The sequence below is a fragment of the Choristoneura fumiferana genome, chromosome 19 (assembly GCF_025370935.1).
Source record: "Choristoneura fumiferana chromosome 19, NRCan_CFum_1, whole genome shotgun sequence".
In the NCBI taxonomy this organism is placed as follows: domain Eukaryota; kingdom Metazoa; phylum Arthropoda; class Insecta; order Lepidoptera; family Tortricidae; genus Choristoneura; species Choristoneura fumiferana.
Window position 1 is genome coordinate 5,149,800 of NC_133490.1, and position 21,753 is coordinate 5,171,552.

Here is a 21,753-nt window from a genome sequence, read left to right on the forward strand (position 1 = left end):
TTTTTTTTAAATATATTATAAAAAAACGTTAATATCTTATTATTCAGTTAGTTTGAAACGATACATTCTAAATATATTGTAGTAGATTTAATTTTATCGACAGTAAATTTCAAGCGTTTCGACTTTCATCAGGCTTTAGGCTATTAATCACCAAAACGAAAGCTTGGAGCGCTCTTGGCAGCCACTCGCGCGCAGACTCGTTGGCAGGAAGTGAATAATTGATCGGCAACAGAGATCCCCCTGAAATCGAGCGTGAAATCATAATACTACCTATTATTATAAATAATCCTTACCGAAATAACACTGATCCCAGATTTGGGGTCAAAAACTAATTCCTGCTCAGCGAGGATTTAAGTAAAAGTGTGCGTAACTAGAAATGTAAATTATGATTGGTTATTTGGAGTCTTTTTGTATTTTTTATTTCAACTCCAAATTTGTTACTAATTTGATTGCTTAGTAGCGACATCTCTTTGTCTGGGTGAGCGGTTGGTTCCGATAATAATGTGACGTCTCTCGATGAGAGCGAAAACATAGATGTCGCTAGTGCTGCTGCGATAAGTAGCGTAGTAGAAATAAGCAACCTGAGATATGTATGCATAGGAAAAATTCGTGTCTAAATTCCTGTCCAGCGGTGGTGTAGGGGTTATATAGCACGCAGCACGGATTGCTGAGGACCTGGGTTCGATTCCCAGCGCTGGTCTCTTTTTTCTGGTTTTTCTGTGCATCCATGTCTCAGTTTGTATTTTCGATAGAAATGTAAAGTAAAAATGGAATAAGACAAAATTAATGTTTTCTCAACCCCCTTAACAATCTCGTTCTATAAGGAGGCCTGTGCTCAGCAGTGGAACGTGTATAATAATAATAATAGTCATTTATTTCAGACGAAACACAAGATCATCCATAGTAATAATGTTAGTCTTTAAAAGAACAATAAGAAAAAACTATACGACTATGTTAGTACCTACTTATTAAATAGGCTGGGATGATGATGATAATTAATGTTTTCTCAGGAGACCAATCGTTGTTACTCAGGAGATACGGATAGAAGTTCTGTTTTAGTTTTCCTTAAAACAGAACTGAGGAACAGAGAGATTCCTATAACATAATTATATTTTCACCTCAGCACCTCAAACAGCCAGGTTTTGCTATGAGAAATCAGTGAGCAAAATCGCATTTTGCCTCACTCCGTGAGACAAGTAACTTTTTTAATTATTTTTTAAATGCTGAGTACAGTGTTGGGTCTACTCACTGAATTCCAAATATTTGAACTTCACTTTGATCTGTCACTTTCACTTCAACACGAAAAAAGCGAGAGATAAGATCAAATGTGTTGATTACAATCTTAAATTAAATGTATGGTATTTAAAAATATATCGATACCTAAAAAAATTACATGAAAACGAAATATTTCCAAAATGTTAATTTTCCCGATCTTTCAATAAAGTATGCAACCTCGTTGCACGAAAGCCGCTTCTCTTGTTTTTTTTTTGTAAAAGAATGCCGTATACTGCCTCTACATAGTTGGAAATAAATATTTGTCAAATTGAATGAATTTTGTAACAAATCTATTTATGTTTATGTAATAGAAATCTAAATCTTAATAAAATCATATTTAAGGTTTTAATAACATTTATAATAAATTATACGTTTATTGTTCAACCTTTTTAATGACCCCAAGAGGAGGCTTTTTCGGTATTAAAAAATAAGTAGGTATGACATATTTTACAACAAGTTCAAGGTTCAAATTAAAATGCATGTTATGAGTACTAGGAGATTTGTATTATTGTTCTTAATATAACTTTCTGGTGACTTTTTAAAGATGCAATCGCAACTGTACGTATCATTTTTGAGTAAGGGTTTTTAAATGTGATTATTAAATTTGTATCTTTCAGATTATGTTTAAAAAAATGGGGTTGTTTTGTAAACAGGTAGGTATATGTGGTTTTATTCTTATGTTACATTTAAATTAATGTTCTCGCTGCTCAGGTGAAAAATTGTATGTGTCACACGAGACCAAAGTTTTTTTTGCATCTCGTGTGTTTAAATCCCTCGCTAATCTCAGGATTCTAACCTAGAATCACTCGCTATCGCTCGTGATTCAATTGTAGAATCCTTCGCTTACTCGGGATTCAAAAATCAACACTCGCACCAAAAAACGACTTTGCTCTCTTGTTTGCACAAATAACTATTCATTTAAGTTCCGTGTAGTGCATCTACTTCCAAAGTTGCATGACTTCAAATTTGTTCAAATGATGATAGTATTACCGGAAACAAGTGATGTCTTGATACGAACTCCCTGTTCACTGAATTGAGCGAAGATTTTATGAAATTTCTTTTGGTGGATTTTCATCTCGCTCACTTCCCCGCCGCCTCGGTCCACTCCAGTGAACTGGCAGCCTTACTACTGTGGGAAAGTACTCTAGGTGGCCAAGAACTGTAGTTTCTTTCTGGATCCATCTGGGGGAAGAGCAGTTCTTGGGCCACTGCGCCCTGGACGTCGGGCAATTACCACCGACAATTACTAAGCCAATTACCAGACAATAGCCGTCGTGCTTTGAAACTGTCTTCTACTTAACACTGGCAAAATTGTTTACATACTAAAGCCAGAAATATACAGGCTGGCCCATTTAGATCGGTCAGTATGGGAAAGTCTGAAACTATAAGACATACGAAGATCTGTTCTTAGGAAACATGTCATCGATTTTAGTAACAAGAAAAACTGAATTCATACATTTAGAAAAACTTGCACTCGGTCCGGGAATCGATCCTTGACGTTTTGATAAAAAAACTTACATTATTTATATTTGGATATAGGTAGGTACTGTAGGTTATAAGCAATAAATACCCAAAAGTACCGAAGGTGGCAGAATACTGGTATATCCGTCGGTACTAAAGCTATCAATCGCAATCGCGTCATGTCTATTGTGGTTCTTATTACCCACGTTTAATCCCACTCATGCAAACACATATATTTCTATGACATATTTTTTGTAACGTGACCGCCTTCACTTTGTTTGTTGTTCATTAATTGGCGAGTATTTCTGTGGCGCTAAATATATCCAAACCGCAGGTGCGCCGGTAGAGTTACTCCAAAAACTATATATTTCAGGGAATGGCTTTGAAACCGAAGGGCGTGAGAACTGTGTTTATTTTTATAGAATAATGTTTCCTGTTTTTCGGCTGAATGTGTATGGGATCAATCGTGATTGGGGTTTTCGGTAAATTGTCAATGAAGCTGGATTTCATTTAATCATCATCTTCAGGTGTCCACTGCGGGAACACCCAAATACTCCGAAATATTTTATTCCGATTTTTCACAATTCCTAAGACATATCATTCCGATTACTTAAAAACACGAAATTTATATTTCCGAATTTCAAAATATCGTTTTTTTTTAATATCCGGTTTTTAAAACTCCGAAGAATGAAAAGCGCGAAAGGTTATTGGCCCGAAGTACAGTATTCCGATTATCAATTTTCCGAAATGATATTGCTAATTCGGAACTGTGACATTCGGCAAAATTAACTTCGTGGTTTTAATAATAGGAATCTTGATTTTGAATCTCGAATTAATATCAATCAAGTTAGATAAATTGACCTGCATACTTAGGTTCTCTGTCTCTCTGTGTGTGAAATCTCTTGTTAAAATATTTGTACGCCGTGTAAGCGGCAAAAAGTGGTGAACTTTCAAATGTTGGCATAACACCTGTTAACCATGTAACCTGCTTTTTGAACAAATAAATCTTTGACTTTGACTTTAGGTTAGGTTAGGTTAGGTTAGGTTAGAATTGCGACAAGGCGCGAAGCGCCATAACTGCGCGAAGCGAAGCGAAGCTCCGCCGACCTTGTGTCACATTGCTGAAAATCAATAACAGTAAATACTGTTTTAGGCCAATCTAACCTACATATTATAGCTTGAGTTAATAAGTCGGGATTTATTATTGATCGGTGTAATGATATTCCGAATTTTGAAAATCGGTATTTTAGTAATCGGAATTCGTATTTTTGACTTTTGTATGTATGTATGTATGTAAACTCTTTATTGCACATAAAAATAAAAATACAAATACACAGAGAGGAGAACAAAGGCGAGCTTATCCCTAAAAAGGGATCTCTTCCAGCTAACCTAGTTAGGAAAAAACATTTGGTTATATAAAGGATAAGCAGACAGTGAAAATTACGTGCGGTAAAGAGACAAAACAGAAATACTCAAAAGAGATAAAATAAATACAACATTATTTACATTAAAACTAACATAAAACAAAAGAAATATAACAAACAATTACAAAATCGAAACAGTCTCATCTCAGGTGTCAGTGTCCAGCCATAATTTCTTTAAACTCTCCCTGAACGAGGCCACAGACGGAGATTCCCTTAGAGACAAGGGTAAATCGTTCCACAGCTTGACTGAATGGAAAGTGAAAGATTTAGCATAAGAGCGCGCGTTGTTAGGCGGGAAGGCAAGTGTAAGTTTGGAACTCGACCGCAAACGGTGTCCACTTCCAGTGGCCAAGTAGCTAAATCTTTCAGACAGGTAAGAAGGAGAAGCAGGGTTAAACAGGACATTATAAAGAAGACAAAGGGTATGAATGTCTCTGCGATGACGAATAGGTAGCCAATGAAGCTGTTTGCGGAATTGGAAGACATGATCATACTTACGTAGACCATAAATGTACCTGATACACACATTCTGCAAACGTTCCAGCTTGTCAAGCAACTCCTCTCTTAGGTCAACAAAAGCAATATCACCATAATCGAGGAGAGGCAAGAGCAGAGAACGAGCGAGAGTAAGTTTCGTTTGAAACGGAAAAAAGTTCTGCAGACGTCTCAAGGAGTGAAGTGATGCAAAGAGCTTACGGCTTATCTCATTTATATGAGCAGTCCACGAAAGAGTTTGGTCCATGATAATACCCAAATTCTTAACCGTACTTGACAACGGGATCGTAGTTCCTCCAAATAAGATTTTAGGTATTACCACTTCCGACAGTCTATCGATAAAGTAGGAACTGCCAATTATTATAGCCTGCGTCTTTGCAGCATTAACCTTCAGGCCAAACTGTGTGGCCCAGCCATTGATGGTATTCAGATCAGTGTTAATTTGATCAATCAGAGACGGCACATCGTCAAAGCCAGCCGCCGCATAGATTTGCAGGTCATCAGCGTATAAATGATAAGATGAGTAAAGGGACTTGGTAATACCATTAATAAAAATTGAAAAAAGAAGAGGAGATAACACACCACCCTGAGGAACACCAGCAGCAAGATCGTGCCACTCTGAGGAGTGATCATCAATCCTAACTTTCTGGCGTCTTCCAAAGAGATATGCACGAAACCAAGAAATAGCAGATGGAGACAAGTTAAGATTCTGTAGGGTTCCGATTAGGATATCAAAATCCACGGTATTGAAGGCACTACTAAAATCCAAAAGAACTAGGATGGTAAGCATTTTACGCTGGATATTATGACGAATGTCATCAGTGACCTTCACCAAAGCTGTGACCGTGCTATGCCCGGGGCGGAAACCGGATTGTAGAGGATTAAGCAGGTTATGTCTGTTGAGATGAGATGACAGACGGCGATTTACAAAATGTTCAATAACCTTGGAAAGGACAGGAGTATCGATTGGGCGGTACTCAGTGAAGATGTTTGGATTTGAGGTTTTCAGGGAGAGGAATTACATGAGCAAGCTTCCACAGTGAAGGAAAAGTGCCCGTGGAAAAGGAGAAGTTTATAATGTGCGAAGAATGGGAGCAATGTGATCCGCCGCCAGCATAAGCATGTCCAAGCCAAGGCAATTTTCACCAACAGCCTTCGTCCTAATGACTTTGAGAAAAGCTAGTATTTCCTGAGGTGAAATATCACCAAGTTCAAAAACGGGACAGTCAGGGGAAGGTATAGTGGCAAGAAGAGATAGTGTGGTGCTTAACGGAAGGATCCAATGTAACCGGAGAAGTACTGAAATGCTTATTTAAAGCATTGATTGTCAAGAGCGACCCGAAACACTGCGCGTTGAGCTTTGCTCCACCCCTAGTGACATTGCTGAAAATCCATAACTGCTGGGGGACAGCCTCGATGGATTCATGTATAGCTTACGTTTAGCATTTCTACATTTCTATTGATCGGTTAATGATAATGAAATAAAGCTAAGGCGATTCGGAATTCGACTTTTTTGAATTATTATTGAGTCAGACTTCTTATTGTTCAGTTTATTAAAATTCGGAATTTAGAAAATTGTATTTTTAAACATTAGGTATTTTTAATTTTCGGATTTATAAAAATCGTATTTATGAGGAATCGGAATAGTCATATTACGAGTTTTAAAACATTCGGAATGATAAAAATCTTTATTTTGAAGTTCGTGATTCCGACTCGGAATTTCGTTTTACGTATTTATGTAGTGTACCCGTCCACTGCTGAACAAAGGCCTCCTACTTAGAATGCCATAATGAACGACCACTCGCCACTTGCATCCACCGGTACCATCGGACCTTGGTCCACCGGAGCACAATTCATAGTTCTACATCACAAAAAAACATACCTAAGGCTGTTGTCACATTGACTTGATAGTAACAATAGTCTTTACATATAAAAAAAATTAAGTCATGCAACTGACATTGACCCTTGGAATGATATTCTTGGACGACTGACATCGTACAGTTCGGCACAGGCCTTTTCCCAGAATTCACAAGTGTCAGACTTAAAATACAGTTCTCACGCAGGCATAGTCCGTACTAATAATTAGTCACGTGAAGTCCACTGAATTGCTTTGTAGTTATGCGTCGCTCCCCGATAAGCTCCTAATATTTTGTGGGACTTTATTCGGAGGATTTGCTCCCGTCAACAAATACGAAAATAGCGAACTTTCTGCCCCCGACCTCAAGAAATACGCCTGCCACGAAACTTAAGCACCAGTGGGATGTATGTTGTCTGTCAGTCAGTTAGTAACTTTACCTACTCTTCTATTAAAAGCCTTGCCCCCATAGAGAACTACGAGAAAGACTGGTTATATGCCGCCCTGAGAATTTTAATGAATTACTTTTTAGGCCATCTTCATCTCATTGATCGTCATGGAACATAATTCTGTCAAATTTTAAGTTTCTAGGTACTTATATTTAGATATTTTCGGCTTTGCTTTTGTTGTCTGTCAGTCACGTAACTCTTTTACTTATATATATAAATTGACATGGTTATTGATGTGAGATAACTTATAGTAACGGTGTCATGGACATTTGTCCCCAAAAAACCTTTTAATCTTTTCATAATCTCTTTATAAAGTGCTGAAATAGGCCTGTGTTATGAAGATAATCTTGTGTGCAAGAGCAGGAGTGCTTACTGTGGCCCTGGTGGTTTGTGTTACAGCCTAAAGCTACACAACAAAATCCACTATCTGTTTTAATTTTTAAACTCACTTGTTGTCTATCCCTGACTGAATGCTCCTCTCATCCACTCAAAGGTTGACTGGTAGAGATCCCTTAAAGGGATAAGTTGGCCTTTGTACCTACATACATTTCATTGTTTGTCATCAGTGTTTTTTTTACTTATTTTGTACAATAAAGAGTTTACATACATACATACATACTATGAACCCTTAGGCCTTGGACGAAATTCCTCTTTAGGTGTAATTTAAACTACCATCTGTAGCCGTAGAATCATGTCACGACGGAGTATTAACGTCCCTCGATCGTCCGTGAACGTGTTAACATGTAACTAAAGAATTAGAAACAAGAACTTATTCAAGCAATTATTGTACCAAAACGAAGAGCGCCGGCAAAAATAGCCGCTACATTCCGTTGGTAGGTCACGAGGATCATCAAAATAGACATATTATTTCGGATAATGTTGCCAACGGCTTGTGTCAATAAAACGCCTATAAGACATGGGAATTTAGATACAGTTTTTAGTGTCTTTACGTAATATTACCAACGTTAATTGTTTCATAAGTAAAATGACTATAAAATACTTTATACGTGGCTTCGCATGCGTATACCATTAGATCTAGTAGTTGAATTGAAATTTCGGGATTTGGAAAATATCCAGCAGGATTTGCCAAAAGTTACGTCGTGGTCTTTATTAATATCGGATAAAAAATACCCATGCAAAGTATCATGTCTCTAAACGTACTGGTTGTCATTTTGGGATTTTATAACGATTTCGTAAGAATAACGGGATGAAGAGTAGCTTACCTATATATTATTCTAGAAGGACTAGTAGGTATATCTATACTAAACGTCCTACTCCGTTTAGCGGTTTTAGTATGACTTTCACATTTAGGATATTATGATATTAGTAAGATGGATATTAGTGGAACGTTGTAGGTTTTTTTTTTTTGGACGGAGTGTTGCTGTTAGCCTCAGACGGCTTTTACAGCTTACCGGAGAGGGCGAGCAACCAGATGGGCTGCTCAGCAAGTGGGTGGTTTAAACTTAGCATGCCAAAGGGTGCTCCTATTGAGCCGACCTCAGACTTTGGACGCTAAGGGAGAGTTGCAAGCAATCGGATTTTTAATGCTACGTCGTTTCGGAAGGACTACGTTAGTCTCGACTGAGAAAAAACGACAAGAAACTCAGTCGGGTTGAGGTCTGATTGGAGAAAACCTACCCGGGACATGCCGGTAGTGGTTGAAATAGTGGAGTCGCCCACGTGTGGTGTTCTGTGGGGGACGGCGTCGTCGCCTCCTCCGGAGGGGGCGGTGCGGTGAGTTCAGAAAGCTAGTGTCGCCCTGTGATGTTCTTGGGCATCTGCTATCTATGTCGGATCGAGCTTGGTTAATCACGGTGATATCGTCGTCGGGGTCCGTCAGGAAGATAAGTACCCATTTAATGTGCGACTGAAACTGAATATTTGTAAACGAAACTGAATTTCAGTTTGTGTTTCAGTTTCGATCAATACCAAAATTGAATTATTGTTATGTACTTAGGTACTCGTACTTAGATAGCTGAACGTCTGGAATAAAATAACACATAGGCAACTTTTTATCCCGGTATTTCTACAGGATGTGATTAAATCTCGTAATCTCAACTGTTATGTTTCACCATTATCATCATCATTATCAGCGGTAGAGCGTCACTTTGGACTATGGACATATAGGCCTCCTCTATAACTCTCGGTCATATCACTATGGACATAGGCCTCCTCTATAACTCTGGGTCATGTCACTATGGACATAGGCCTCCTCTCCTCTATAACGCTGGGTCATGTCACTATGGACATAGGCCTCCTCTATAACTCTGGGTCATATCACTATGGACATAGGCCTCCTCTATAACTCTGGGTCATATCACTATGGACATAGGCCTCCTCTATAACTCTGGGTCATATCACTATGGACATAGGCCTCCTCTATAACTCTGGGTCATGTCACTATGGACATAGGCCTCCTCTCCTCTATAACGCTGGGTCATGTCACTATGGACATAGGCCTCCTCTCCTCTATAACGCTGGGTCATGTCACTATGGACATAGGCCTCCTCTATAACGCTGGGTCATGTCACTATGGACATAGGTCTCCTCTCCTCTATAACGCTGGGTCATGTCACTATGGACATAGGCCTCTTCTATAACGCTGGGTCATGTCATGTGAAATTTAACATGGTTGTTTAAAATACAACGTCAATGACGATCATTATCTAACTTTTGGATACAGTTTAGTTTTCCAATAGGTACATTGATAACTAATCCAGTCTTCAGGCTAAGCTAAAGAGTGTTTAAGTTTTACTAAAGTTGCGTTTTATGGTGTCATTCGCCCTACTGTAAGCAGAACACAGCAGCATGGAAAGTGATTTCGGGAAATTAAAAATAGACTACAAGTTCATGATAGGACGTTTTATTTAATAGTTTCATAAAAATATTGTTCACAGATGTTCGCGTCCACCGCGAGAACAGAAAAACAATAAGTTATTACGAAATACGGTTGTTCTACGCTAAAAGTTTATTTGTGCGGTCATTTTCTGCCTTTAAATAATAAAAATTAACAAACTTAGGAAAAAACTTAACCTAGTAATCTCATGATAGAATTAAAAAACTAAGAGATTCAAAGTCTCGAAGCACAATATTGCTTTACTAATTTTACAATTACAAACTAAAACATTAAAAGTAGATTTACTTAAATTTAAGTTGTATGTATGTCTAAAAATTCAACAAACGGTAAAAATTCTAAAAAATGTTTTGTACAAATTTCATTCTATTCATTTTATTTTTCATTTACACTATTTTTATCTAACTAATAATCTCAAAGGTCACTTGCGTTTGAAATAAATTTCGCTGCTTCTAAAATTTATAGGAAATTGTTTCTACATCATTTTCTTCACCAGTAAGGCACACAGTTGTCACATTCCCTTGTCAGATGCTATGTACAGCTTATGTACATCCTAGATAACTATAATAAAGCTAAATAAATATAAAAATATCGATTCATTTAAATTCCCATACATTGTACTTAATTAAGTTGGAAGACATTAACAATGTTTACATATGTACAATAGTCCTACGTATTATGTATTCTGGGTGTCTTTTATTTGTCAAAACGTTTTACACTAATGTACTTGAAACCTTTTCAACCTAAATTTAGAAATTTATAATTAATCAGTCTACATTGCATATTACTTCATTTAACAACCATAGTTTTCTGCACCATTATCAGATCTAATTTAGATTTTAAACTTGAACACATTTAGTACTAGATTCATTAAAAATAAAAATAAACTATTGGATCATCTGGAGGTACTGGTTTTCTTCATAAAACGAAGACAAAGAGGTCTGGAGATCGTTCACAACCATGTTGTCACCGCCCTGCAATGGGTGGGTACTGCTTGACACCATTTCTGAGCTCTTCCAATTTTCGCAATTCTCCACATACTCAAGTGTCCGCTGGTATGTCTCTTGCCGCATCGTACTGTTCTGGTTCTTCTTCCTAGCATTTGTTGCCTCAATCTGGGACTGCGATATGTCCCACACCTGGACGTCACTCGGCTGGTTGTTCTGACTTCTCAAACTGTTCATGCTGCAGTCTGTTTGCTGTTCCCCATTTTTCGCCATCTGATTGCAATTCATCTGTGGCCTGGTACCGTTCACAGGTTTTTGACTGCCCGTAGACATGTTCACTGAATTCTGCACAGATTTTTGCATGTTGTGTTTGTTGAATTGATTTCCCGGGTAGTCCCATTGGATGTACGGTCTCTGGTGATTGTAGTACTGGTTGTTGTTCATCATAGCTTGGTTGTATTGATGATTATTTTTCGGCGGAGGCGGACCCATGACGTTTGCGGCGTTAACCACGGAATTATATGGAGGTGGTAGAGGATATTGCATATTTTGGTTGAATTGATTGTTCTGCATCGGCGGGCACTGATTTTGTTGTTCGCAATAGCTATTCATACTCCCTCGCGCCATGTTACCACTATTGTCAACGCTCATCACCGAAGACCTTGACATTTGCATTTGATGCATCTGGTTGTTCTGATTAGGATAATTCATTGGCTGTTGATAGTTAGGTGGCATCATTTGGTTATTGTAAACCATGTTCGGCTGATTTTGGTTCATTTGATGCATAACCGGCATTTGGTTTTGATTATAAACCTGCATCTGATATTGCTGCATGTTTTGCTGACGCAAGTTGTTACCATTTTGCTGGTTTTGCTGAATTGGATAAGGAGGTGCTTGAATATAATTCTGACTCTGGTATTGATTTTGTACGTTATTGTAATTTTTGTTAATTACTTTAGAATTACAATTTTGACGGTTATTAATATTATTTTGGGGGTAAGTCGGTGGCATGCCCTGCATGTGAGGTTGATTCATGTTCATATTCATCATCATATTTTGATTTGGATTTTGTGGTTGATTCATCGGTATATTAGGCATATTTTGTATCATAGGGCCTGCCTGGGACATGCCTGGAGCCATTGGACTTTGTAAACTGGGATGCATAGGACTTGGCATACCGTGGCTCATAGGACTAGGCATATTCTGGTTCATTGGACTGGCCATATTCACAGCTGGACTAGCCATATTTTGGGACATAGGGCTTCCTATATTATTATGGCGTGGGCTCATCATGATTTGGTTTGGCATTTGTGGACTCATGAGGCTCTGCATACTTTGTGGGCTCATAGCATTGTGTTGTGGAGACATGACGCTCATAACGCTTTGTGGACTCATGACGTTGTACACACTGGGTGGACTCATCACGGTTTGTGGCATGTTGTGGGGGCTCATGACGCTCTGAGGGCTCATAGCGCTATGAGGTAAGCTTTGTGGACTCAACATGCTATGCGCCAAACTTTGTGGACTCAGAACTGTTTGCGGACTCATGACCATTGTCTTTGAAGCTATTGCCATGTTTTGTTTTTGAGGATGATTATTTACCCTTATTCGGTTAGGTTCCGGTTGATTTGCCGCCATCGTTTGTAAAGATTGTAAAGGATTAGTTTGCACATTACTGACCGGTGGTTTCTTGTAATCTTCACATTGTTCAACGCTGGCTTCAGGTATGACTTGTTCTTGCAATGTTTTTTTATCATCAGGTGACTTTGTAGCCAACAATGAGCCACTGTTACCTGACATGCTAACGTCTAACGACCTTAAATCGACTGGAATATCACTTATATTGAGATCACTACCTATGGCACCTAGATTTTTGAGTAGAGAATCGTCACTGGTCGCTACGTCACTGATTTTGTCACTAGCATTGTTTGTGTTTTCACGGGTGGAATTGTCTTTGGTTGCATTGTCATTGTCTTTGTTCTCGGGCTCGGGTGGGTTGGTGGAGTCGTCCTTGGCTGGTGCTACCGTGTCGGTTCCCAATATTGATTGGTTAAGATATTGCATCATTTCGTCTGGTATCACCAGCTTGTTCTCCACCATTTCTCCTTCCGCGACCTGAAAATATTCCACAGTTTATTAAATACATGTAGCGATAACGTCTAAAGACCAAAGTTACTGAGGACAAGCTATTTATACTAAAAAGTAACTAACTTCTATTATATTAATAGCTATTTGTATTATCGTGTATCAACTGATCACGCGGTGCTATTAAGTTAGGTATAGAAAGATTAGTACCTATCTACTTCCACATCTACACCTTGCGTAAACAACAGAGAAACGTGAAGCCTAAAAAAACAATATCATAATTACCTGTTCCAAATTGACCTCCTGGTTAGGGTGATGAACTTGTGCGGTAGTGATCACCACCGTGTTAGTGGAGTTGGAGCGGGACTCCTTGTACGTCACAGACTCGTGCTCATCCTCCGTCTTGAACGGGAATGGCCCGTCACCCTGGAGACACAATTTACTAAGTTAAGTTTTTTTAAAGAGATGCAGGTTTTTTTTTTATATTTCTGGTTCAAACGAGTGAGATTTTTATTTTTTATTCCCTGTCGTTTAATGAGAATAAGATGACGTTTGCAGCGGTCATGGCAGATAAGCCATTTTGATTTTTTCTGCTTCGCTGCATCACATAATCCTAAAGATCTTGTGGAATGCCATCTCAAAGCCAGATAAACTGTAGCAGAAGATCGAAGAAGAAGAAAAGATAGAGGCGAAGATTATTCGTTAAAAGTATAGGCGTACCACATCATCAGTTCCACAGGGGTACGGCTGATAGCTCTGGGTCTGGTCGCTCAAGTTGGACTGTTCAGACAGTCTCCTGGCTTCCTCTTTCACCTGGACGTTGGGGTCTAACTCTAGAGCCAGCTCTTCAGCTCTGACTTCAGAGCACGTCACTCCTCGGAGAAGTACCGCCTAAAAAAAAAGCATTAAACAATGGGATGGGTGTATCGTATCATAAACTAACTGATTTTCGCGGCGTCACATCCATAGAAGAATACAAATAAGCTAATTCCTGCTAGAATTAAAAAACAATTATCCTCTTGTGCCCCTTTGTAATTTTTAAGGCAGGCAGGTTTACCAAATTTTAAGACTGTAGTATTATTATCATTCCCTTGAATGGTAGCCTGTAAGTATCCCAGCAAGCTATTTCTAGTAGTTCAGGCTGTGTGTTGTCTGTCAGTTAGCCAGTCGGTTGAGATTGAACGAAAGCAGTGAAAATAAATATTTTAACTAGTAGCTGATCGACTGATTGTAAGAAAGAAATTAATGCGAAGAACATTTTGTTCTCATTTCATACTGGTGAGCCGCAGGAAGGTAGAGTCTGTCTCTTACATAAGAGGAAACTTGTGATCGCCAGAGAGGCAGACATTACATGGAGAAAAAGATAGAGTCTACAATATGATTTTACCTGGTTGCCTTGAGAAGTCCGGACGGCCTGCACGGCGGCCAAAGCCGAAGAGGGTGCTGGCGCATACCCCACGCAGGAGACTTGACTAGATCTGGAAATAAAATGTTAATCTGAGAAAAAAATATGCGAAGTCTCCTAGGTTATGTAAAATTCTTTTTTGATGTTTGTTGACAAGAATTCTTTTACTAAAAGGCTTAACTTGGGCATAAGCTTTTCTATCGCGTGCAGTGTCAATCAACGTTCTATCTGTCAAACTACAAAGGACTGACGGTAGAAATAGTTGGTTATACCATGCAGTTAACGCGCCATTTCTTTTTCAAGTTATGCTTTGAAGAGGGACGGCACGCTAAAACCGCGCGGTTAGCCACATACTTAAGGCGTACCTAGCCTAAGACGGCAAGTGGTCCTACCTGCGGCTGCTGTCAGGAGACAGCTGGTCGTACACGTTGGTTTGCTGGGACACCAGCCGCGCGGGCCCGGCCACGGCAGCGCCGGCCACAGCACCAGAGACTACCGACGCTTGGCTGCTCTTGCGAGAGATATCGGACGATCTGCGTTAGGAAATTATGTCAGATGAGATGGATCGAGATTTCTTCTCCCCTATAAAAACGAGCTGATACTATTCACGCTGCTAGCTCTTCTCAGCTTTCATTTTCTGACTATAAACATGGCCAGGTCAAAGAAGATGAGGCCCGTAGGCCTCACTGGAACCAAGATGAAATCATAGTTGCTACGTTAACCTATCTCCCCCCCCCCCCATTAATACTTTTATATGAGGTAGGGGCAAACGAACAGCTAGATCATTTGATGAAAAGCAATCACCGCTGCTCATAGACGCCCCTAAGATTCACGGGTTGACCCTTTGAGAACAGATTAAGCTCGTTTTTCAAAGATCCCTAAATTGCATCGGTCTGGATGCCCAGTTGGGGTCAACCTAACATAATTTGGAAAAAGAACGTTCTCGACGTCTAGGTTTGCGGTGACTGGAATATGACCAGTATTAAAATGCTTCAATGTTCTTTAACTGCCATTAATTTCTTTAGTACACACCTTGCGCTATAAAGACTGCTGCCGGAGGAGATCCCGGAGTCTCGTCTGGTATTAGGCACTCCCGTCTTGATTTCAGTTCCCACGTTCGTACTACCTAGGTCCATTCGACCGGGCGTAGCACCTGAAAATTAATAGTTAGTTTTAAGTCTATACAATGAAACAAACATACAGGGCGGAAAGTTGAGATGGGGCAGCAATATTGGGTTAAGACACTAATTTTAGTAACGATGGTTGCCAGACATACACTGCGTCGCTATTGTAGCGCAAGACAAGAGCAATTCATCTCTGATGGCGACTGAACTACGGGATGTTAGACTACACAAAGATACAGCCTAGTATAAAGACTTACCTCCTCCCAGGTCAGCCCCATGTCCCGGCGGCATGAGCCGACCGACGCCCATCTTGTTCCCGAAGCGCGGCACGTGGTGGTGCGCGCGCGGCTCCCCGATCGCGACCATCGCTCGCAGCATCAGCGGGAGCTGGCCCACCTCGCCTACTACTTCTTGTTCCACCTGGAAAATCGGGTGATTGTAAGTCTATGTCAAGTTGTCTTACGTATAAATCCATTAGACTTGGCTAAGTAGATGATATTGAAAAAAAAATCTAGAGAAGAATAGCTATACCGTATAGGTATGTACAAGAAGATATAGACTAAAGAATAGACGATGTTGAAAAAAAAAAGACTATAAACATACCTACACAGATAAATACATGCTTAAATACACATTATAGTATCCATGACTCCAGTACAAACAGCAAAACTGGAATCTCAAGCTTTACAGTCAGGTTCTCTACCTTTTGAACTAATCTTGATTTTACTCGTAGGAAAACATGATAAAACTCATAATCACAGGAATACTAAATTACGTTTACGTGTAAAGTACCTACTCCTATTCAGAACTGTGCAAATTACATACTTACCTAGTTAAAGTTTACAATCATAATTTGTTCAACAGGTCAAGTACTCTCTCTCCAGGCAGATGTTATGCCTGAGGATTGAAGTCAGAAAGAAGATTGTCGGAAGTTGCATGTAGATGGTCATAATAGAGAGACTTCTCTTCAGGCAGAAGTTACGCCTACCTTTAATCTAGCAAGCTAAAAATCTACTCGGACCCTATTCATTGGGAAAAGTCGGGTGTTCTTTGAAGCGTTCAGTTTACTGAGAAGAGTCAACTTACATCACCGTCTAGCCTGAAGTAAGGAGCACCGTTTTCATCGCTGAAGCCACCCAAACCAGAGCCGCCGAAGTCCAACTCTCCGCCACATTGAGCTGACAGCTGGAAATAACAGTTTCACGTCAAGCTAAGGCTTCAGTTCAAAGTTCGGTAAGAGTAATAAAGAACTTTCCTAAAAATACTTTAATAGAGTAATCTGCAGTGGTTCAATCCTACATTGCACTGTTAGAGTTCTTGTGCTATCTGTTAATCCATTGAACTGAACACTGGTCAATACTTATGTTTATAAATTTAGCACTTCCAAACTTATTTACATAATTTAACCTTCCTTCCTCCTCTTTCCTTCCTTCCTTTGCTTACATTGGCCTTTTTGACAATTACATTGCTATTTTCTGTTGGTGGTATATGCACGAGTATTGCATGTACGAATTTATACATATGTATTGTACATTTGTATTTATCTTCGAATTATTGCTTTATTCCTTCTGTGTTTTTGTTTCCACCACCTACTTTAAGGTATTTTTGTATTAGTTTCTATACTCAAATGGTTGTCTGGAAAAGATTGCTTTTAAGCGATAAATCTGCCTATTGCCTACCCTGCATTTTATCTCTGTATAAAATTATTGTACTGATATGTTGTGTGCAAAAAAGATTATTCGTACTCGTATTGTAAATACCTATTTTAAGTATAATTTTCTTACCTGATGAGCAGGTGTATGCAATCCATGTGGCAGAGGTGACGCAGGACTCTCGCTCTTGACTGACGCAGAAGACGTGTGCCCCCTGACTCCGATCGGCACCCCGCCTTCCTCAGACCGGGGCGAGGACCCTGCTCCTCCGCCACCAGACTCTGCTGAGTCATCCCCACGACTGCAACCTGAAATATGGAGAAGTTCTAGAATATTCTACAATTTTTAATGCAGCTGTCTTGAAGAAAAAAAAATAGGAATATAATCAGAGAATTTAGAGATTGGGAGTAAGTAAAATTTGCTGCTCGAACACAAAAATTAAGATGAAAAACAGCCTACCTTTGTGTTTCTTACTGGCGTAGAACTCCGCGCCATGTACAGTCTTGACATGCTTCCTGAGTGATGAAGGATCGGTGTATCGCTTCGTGCAGCCAGGAGCTTTGCAGACGTAGGGTTTCTGGAACATCACATAAGTAATTGTTTAAGCACTTTTTAGGAGTCAAGGAAGGAAACGAGCAACTTGGTTAGATAACCGACTTGTTGTCTCCAGATGGTGGTAGGTAATTGATTTGATTAATGGTCGATTCACAAGAGCTGGCATGGATGGATTGAATGATTAAATGATATCTATATCTATGAGTATTAAACCAGTAAGTTTTGCGACACACATTCGAAGGTTCTAATGCATGTAGTTCCTCCTGTATTCTGCCGAGGTGTGGCCGACGTCCTGAGAACAATTCCAGTAGGTAAAGAAATATCAGGGTCGCTTGTGAGCCAATGCACTGACCTCGTTACTATGGGTCCTGTTCTGATGTTTCGCCCGATCGCTGGCGTTGGAGAATGCCTTCGCGCAGCCAGGGTACTCGCAGGTGTAGGGTTTCTCGCCGGTGTGGCTTCGAAGGTGGGTCTTCAGGTTCTCCAGACGCGAGTAGGCTTTACAGCAACCTTCGAACTGGAAATTACAAAATTCATGTTGAGATACTGTTCTAACACGATGGTATGACAGGGTTTGGTTGGCAAAAAGGAAGGAAAGAAGGAAATAATTATTTGGTTCCATCAGTACCACTATTTTACATAATAAAGCTAAAACTAAATTACGTGGTGATGAAACGAAAGGACACCAAAAAGGGCCTCCACTCACCATGTGTTGCTACACCATATATTATGCAGCAACACTGGCTTTCTGTGGAGCCCAAACGTTAAATTACGTATGTATGGAGCAGTTCCAAAACTAACCTAAAAAAATCAACACCAGGTTTCAAAGTCGCATAACTACTTCCACAAGCAATTTATTTCTTTTATTTTTCATTAACCTGACTCGTGACATTACGAACTACCTCATACATAATAAACAATCGTGTAATTAGACGTAGGCTTTACCAAAACTCGTGCTTTACAATCAATGTAATCTAACGCATATTCAGCTAGGTACCTATTGACCTTTACAAGATCAACGATCCACACTACATCTTTATCTGACTTCCTTGTTCGATCTTCAATACTTACCGTACATTTATGGGGTTTCTCCCCCGTGTGTCTTCTCATGTGCACCACCAGCATGTACTGTGCTTTAAAAGGTTTCTCATCTCTTGAGCAGCCGACCCATCGGCAGACGAACGCCTTCTTACTCGCATGGATGTGGTCTGTGTTGATGTGTTTCACTAAATCGTCTTGTGTCGGAAACTCGAGCTTGCAATCCACCTGAAATCATAAAGGTTTTTTGGATTACAATCAAAAACCAAATCAATACTATCGTTTGCAATGATATACAATACACTATGTCACTTAGCTGTTACCTACGTTATTGTGAGATTCAGTTGCTTTAACATTACAGAGCAGATGATGAGGTTGTGTAGGAGAATAACACGCAGCACGGATTGCTGAGGACCTGGGTTCGATTCCCAGCGCTGGTCTATTCTTCTGGTTTTTCTGTGCATCCATGTTTCAGCTTGTATTTTCGTGTGAAATATATATATTTCACGGGATGACCGTAAAAGTAACAAAAATTTGGAGTTAAAATAAAAATACAAAAAGACTCCAAAAAGTAATCTTAATTTGATTGCTTAATAGCGACATCTCTTGTCCCTAGTGAGCGGATAGTTGCAAGGAAAGTGTTTGATGTATCTCGATGAGAACTAAAAAAACATAGATGGCGTTAGTTTCGCTGCTTAAGTGACTAATGAAAAGAAAAAAAATTGAAATGTTGGTGCATAGGAGAAATTCGTGTCTAGACTCCTGTCCAGTGGTGGTGTAGGGGTATAGCACGCAGCACGGATTGCTGAGGACCTGGGTTCAATTCCCAAAGCTGGTCTATTTTTCTGGTTTTTCTGTGCATCCATGTTTCAGCTTGTATTTTCGTGTGAAATATATAGATGCTAAAGGTTTAACTTTTTTAATAACCAGGCTGCTGGTATAAACTGGACGCGTCGAGCCGAAGACAGGGCGCAGTGGCGCTCATTGGGCAAGACCTATGTAGAGCAGTGGACTGATATGATGATGATGATAAGCAGGGGGAAAACGAGAAGGCAGGTCACCTAATGGAAAGCAGTCAGCACCGCCCAGCGGCGCCCATAACGTGCGTAGAAATATATGCGTGTTATGTTGCGGGTCCTTGGAAGAAAGAGTAGGCTCATGTTTAACTGCAGTGAGAGTATATTTTTACTCGCTATAGCCTAATTGAGTTCCAATTTATGTGTATGACTAGAAGACGTTTTGTCTGATACTCACTTGTATTGTATTTATAATGACGCAAAACAATGGCAGAAGTAAATTTGATGCGGTGAAAAACGAAGTGTCCATCCAGGTGATCTCAAACCAAAATCATCCTTCTGTATTCAAATTATTTTTAAATTAATACTTGATGCTTACCCAGTGGCAGTTCGTCTCAATGAAGTCTCCAGGCTCATCCTTGGAGTCCAGTCCGTCGTGGACGGTGCTCTCAGCTGCCGCTGACAGTGGTTTGTTGCTGTGCATGCTCTCCCGATGCATCAGGGTCTGAGGGGACTTGCGCTGGGTCATGCCGGATGATGCGCTGTGGAAGGAGTTTATGATAAAACTTTATATGAATGAGGAAGTTGCTACTAAATCTCGAAGGATGGCCATCTGCAATTTTTTGGTATCACGGGTGTCAAATGAAGGGCTATAAGCTGCCTGTGCATTATAAATAAAAAAAAAAAAAAAAAAAATCTAGTCTTGGCCCTAAATTGTAATTGTTCGGAAAGACAGTTGATGAGAGCAAATGGACGGAAATGTTTACATCTTCACCTAGTTTCACTGTTACATTTCTACAGGTAAGAGCAGACTCGTGAGATGAGAGAATCGGGTCAGTTTGAAAAGGAAAAAAGTGTGAACGGTACCTATCAGCTTCCATGATGCTGGTGACCTCAGGCTGGGGTTGCAGGTGATGCGGCGGTGACCCGTCCATTGTCAGACCCTGGCGGATGTCCACGGGCGTGCCCATCAGGAGTTGTGTGGGCGATGAGATGTGGGACCTGGTGAGGTGATAGTGACTGGTTACGTTGTGTCACATTTTTTTTCCGTTTAATATGGTTGTTTGATTATCTTAAAGTATTCCTTAAAGTATCAAGACTAGCATTTAATTATTACTCCATTACACAGAAACGTTTTGACTATAAAAATAGTATGTACAGGATGTCTTTAATTTTTTCCGGAATATTACAGCAGATGCTTGGGTTAATTTGAATGACCAACCCTGTAGATGTTATTCAAGATTTTGTTATTGTGGTTAAAATTTGTTTCAATTAGTCAAATGCTCTAAGTGTGCGACATCAAAGGAGTGACGTTCACATTTAAATTTAAATAAACCATTACAAATGTATGCGGTTCAACTCAACCAGCTGTTTAGAATATACCTGATGAATTGATCTTGTATTATTTATCTTTGACATTTAATATGTATCAGTACCTATGGATCCCAGCAACTAGATGCGCGTGGGCAGCGTGATGCGCCGCCGCGGCCGCCGCCTGCTGGTGGGCGGGGTCAAGCAGCACGCCCCCCGCGAGAACCCCGCTGCCCCCCACCCCGCCGCGCGCCAGCAGCTGCTGCGCCAGCGACGCGTGCGAGAGAGACAGGGCTGGAGATATTGCGCCTGGAAAAAGAGAAATAGTAATACAAATAAAATATGATTTACGACTTTTTGTAGAATCTCATCCAGTGGTGCTGCTGAAAACTTTTTCGTTTAAAAACAATAGTTCCGTTGAGAAAACTGAAGCTACCTACTTCTTTGCTGAATTTGCTTAATTCCCTTTTAAATTCCCCTAAAGTTTAGTGTTGTTTCCCTTTAGGTAATACTAGTAGGTATAAAATGAATGACTTGTGCGAAAAATTGTGATCCTATATTTTCGTGGCGCGCAATTAGAGTAGGAATGTCAGAAAATAGCTTAACAGTGCACCTAAACCGCAAGAAGCTGCTGAGTCTGTCAAGCAATTTCAAGTCTCTACTTCCAGTGATAGTGACACAAGACGACACCGTCTTATGTCCTCTAAGAGCCCGTTCCCACTTGTCGGGTGTCGGATCCGTTTCGTGTCGGGTGTCAGTTATATTTCTATAGAAAATCATGTCGGGCAAATGTGAATAGCTTCATAT

The 21,753-nt window shown here is 39.9% G+C and overlaps 1 protein-coding gene across 2 annotated transcripts in view; it reads right to left on the minus strand.

The window, feature by feature from the left end:
• Positions 1-9,806: 9,806 nt before the first annotated feature.
• ci (transcriptional activator cubitus interruptus) overlaps positions 9,807-21,753 on the minus strand; it is a 158,910-nt gene continuing 146,963 nt past the window's right edge. For both annotated transcript variants that reach the window (XM_074102564.1, XM_074102563.1), the window contains 15 exons: positions 21,072-21,255; positions 20,503-20,637; positions 20,015-20,177; positions 18,653-18,847; positions 17,934-18,098; positions 17,486-17,603; positions 17,159-17,334; positions 16,461-16,559; positions 15,632-15,794; positions 15,283-15,403; positions 14,643-14,783; positions 14,233-14,323; positions 13,566-13,736; positions 13,131-13,271; positions 9,807-12,875 (listed from right to left, as the gene is read on the minus strand). In XM_074102564.1, the coding sequence (XP_073958665.1) occupies positions 10,701-12,875; positions 13,131-13,271; positions 13,566-13,736; positions 14,233-14,323; positions 14,643-14,783; positions 15,283-15,403; positions 15,632-15,794; positions 16,461-16,559; positions 17,159-17,334; positions 17,486-17,603; positions 17,934-18,098; positions 18,653-18,847; positions 20,015-20,177; positions 20,503-20,637; positions 21,072-21,255 (4,238 nt within the window). In that variant the 3' untranslated portion in view covers positions 9,807-10,700. The remainder of the gene's footprint in view (positions 12,876-13,130; positions 13,272-13,565; positions 13,737-14,232; positions 14,324-14,642; positions 14,784-15,282; positions 15,404-15,631; positions 15,795-16,460; positions 16,560-17,158; positions 17,335-17,485; positions 17,604-17,933; positions 18,099-18,652; positions 18,848-20,014; positions 20,178-20,502; positions 20,638-21,071; positions 21,256-21,753) is intronic.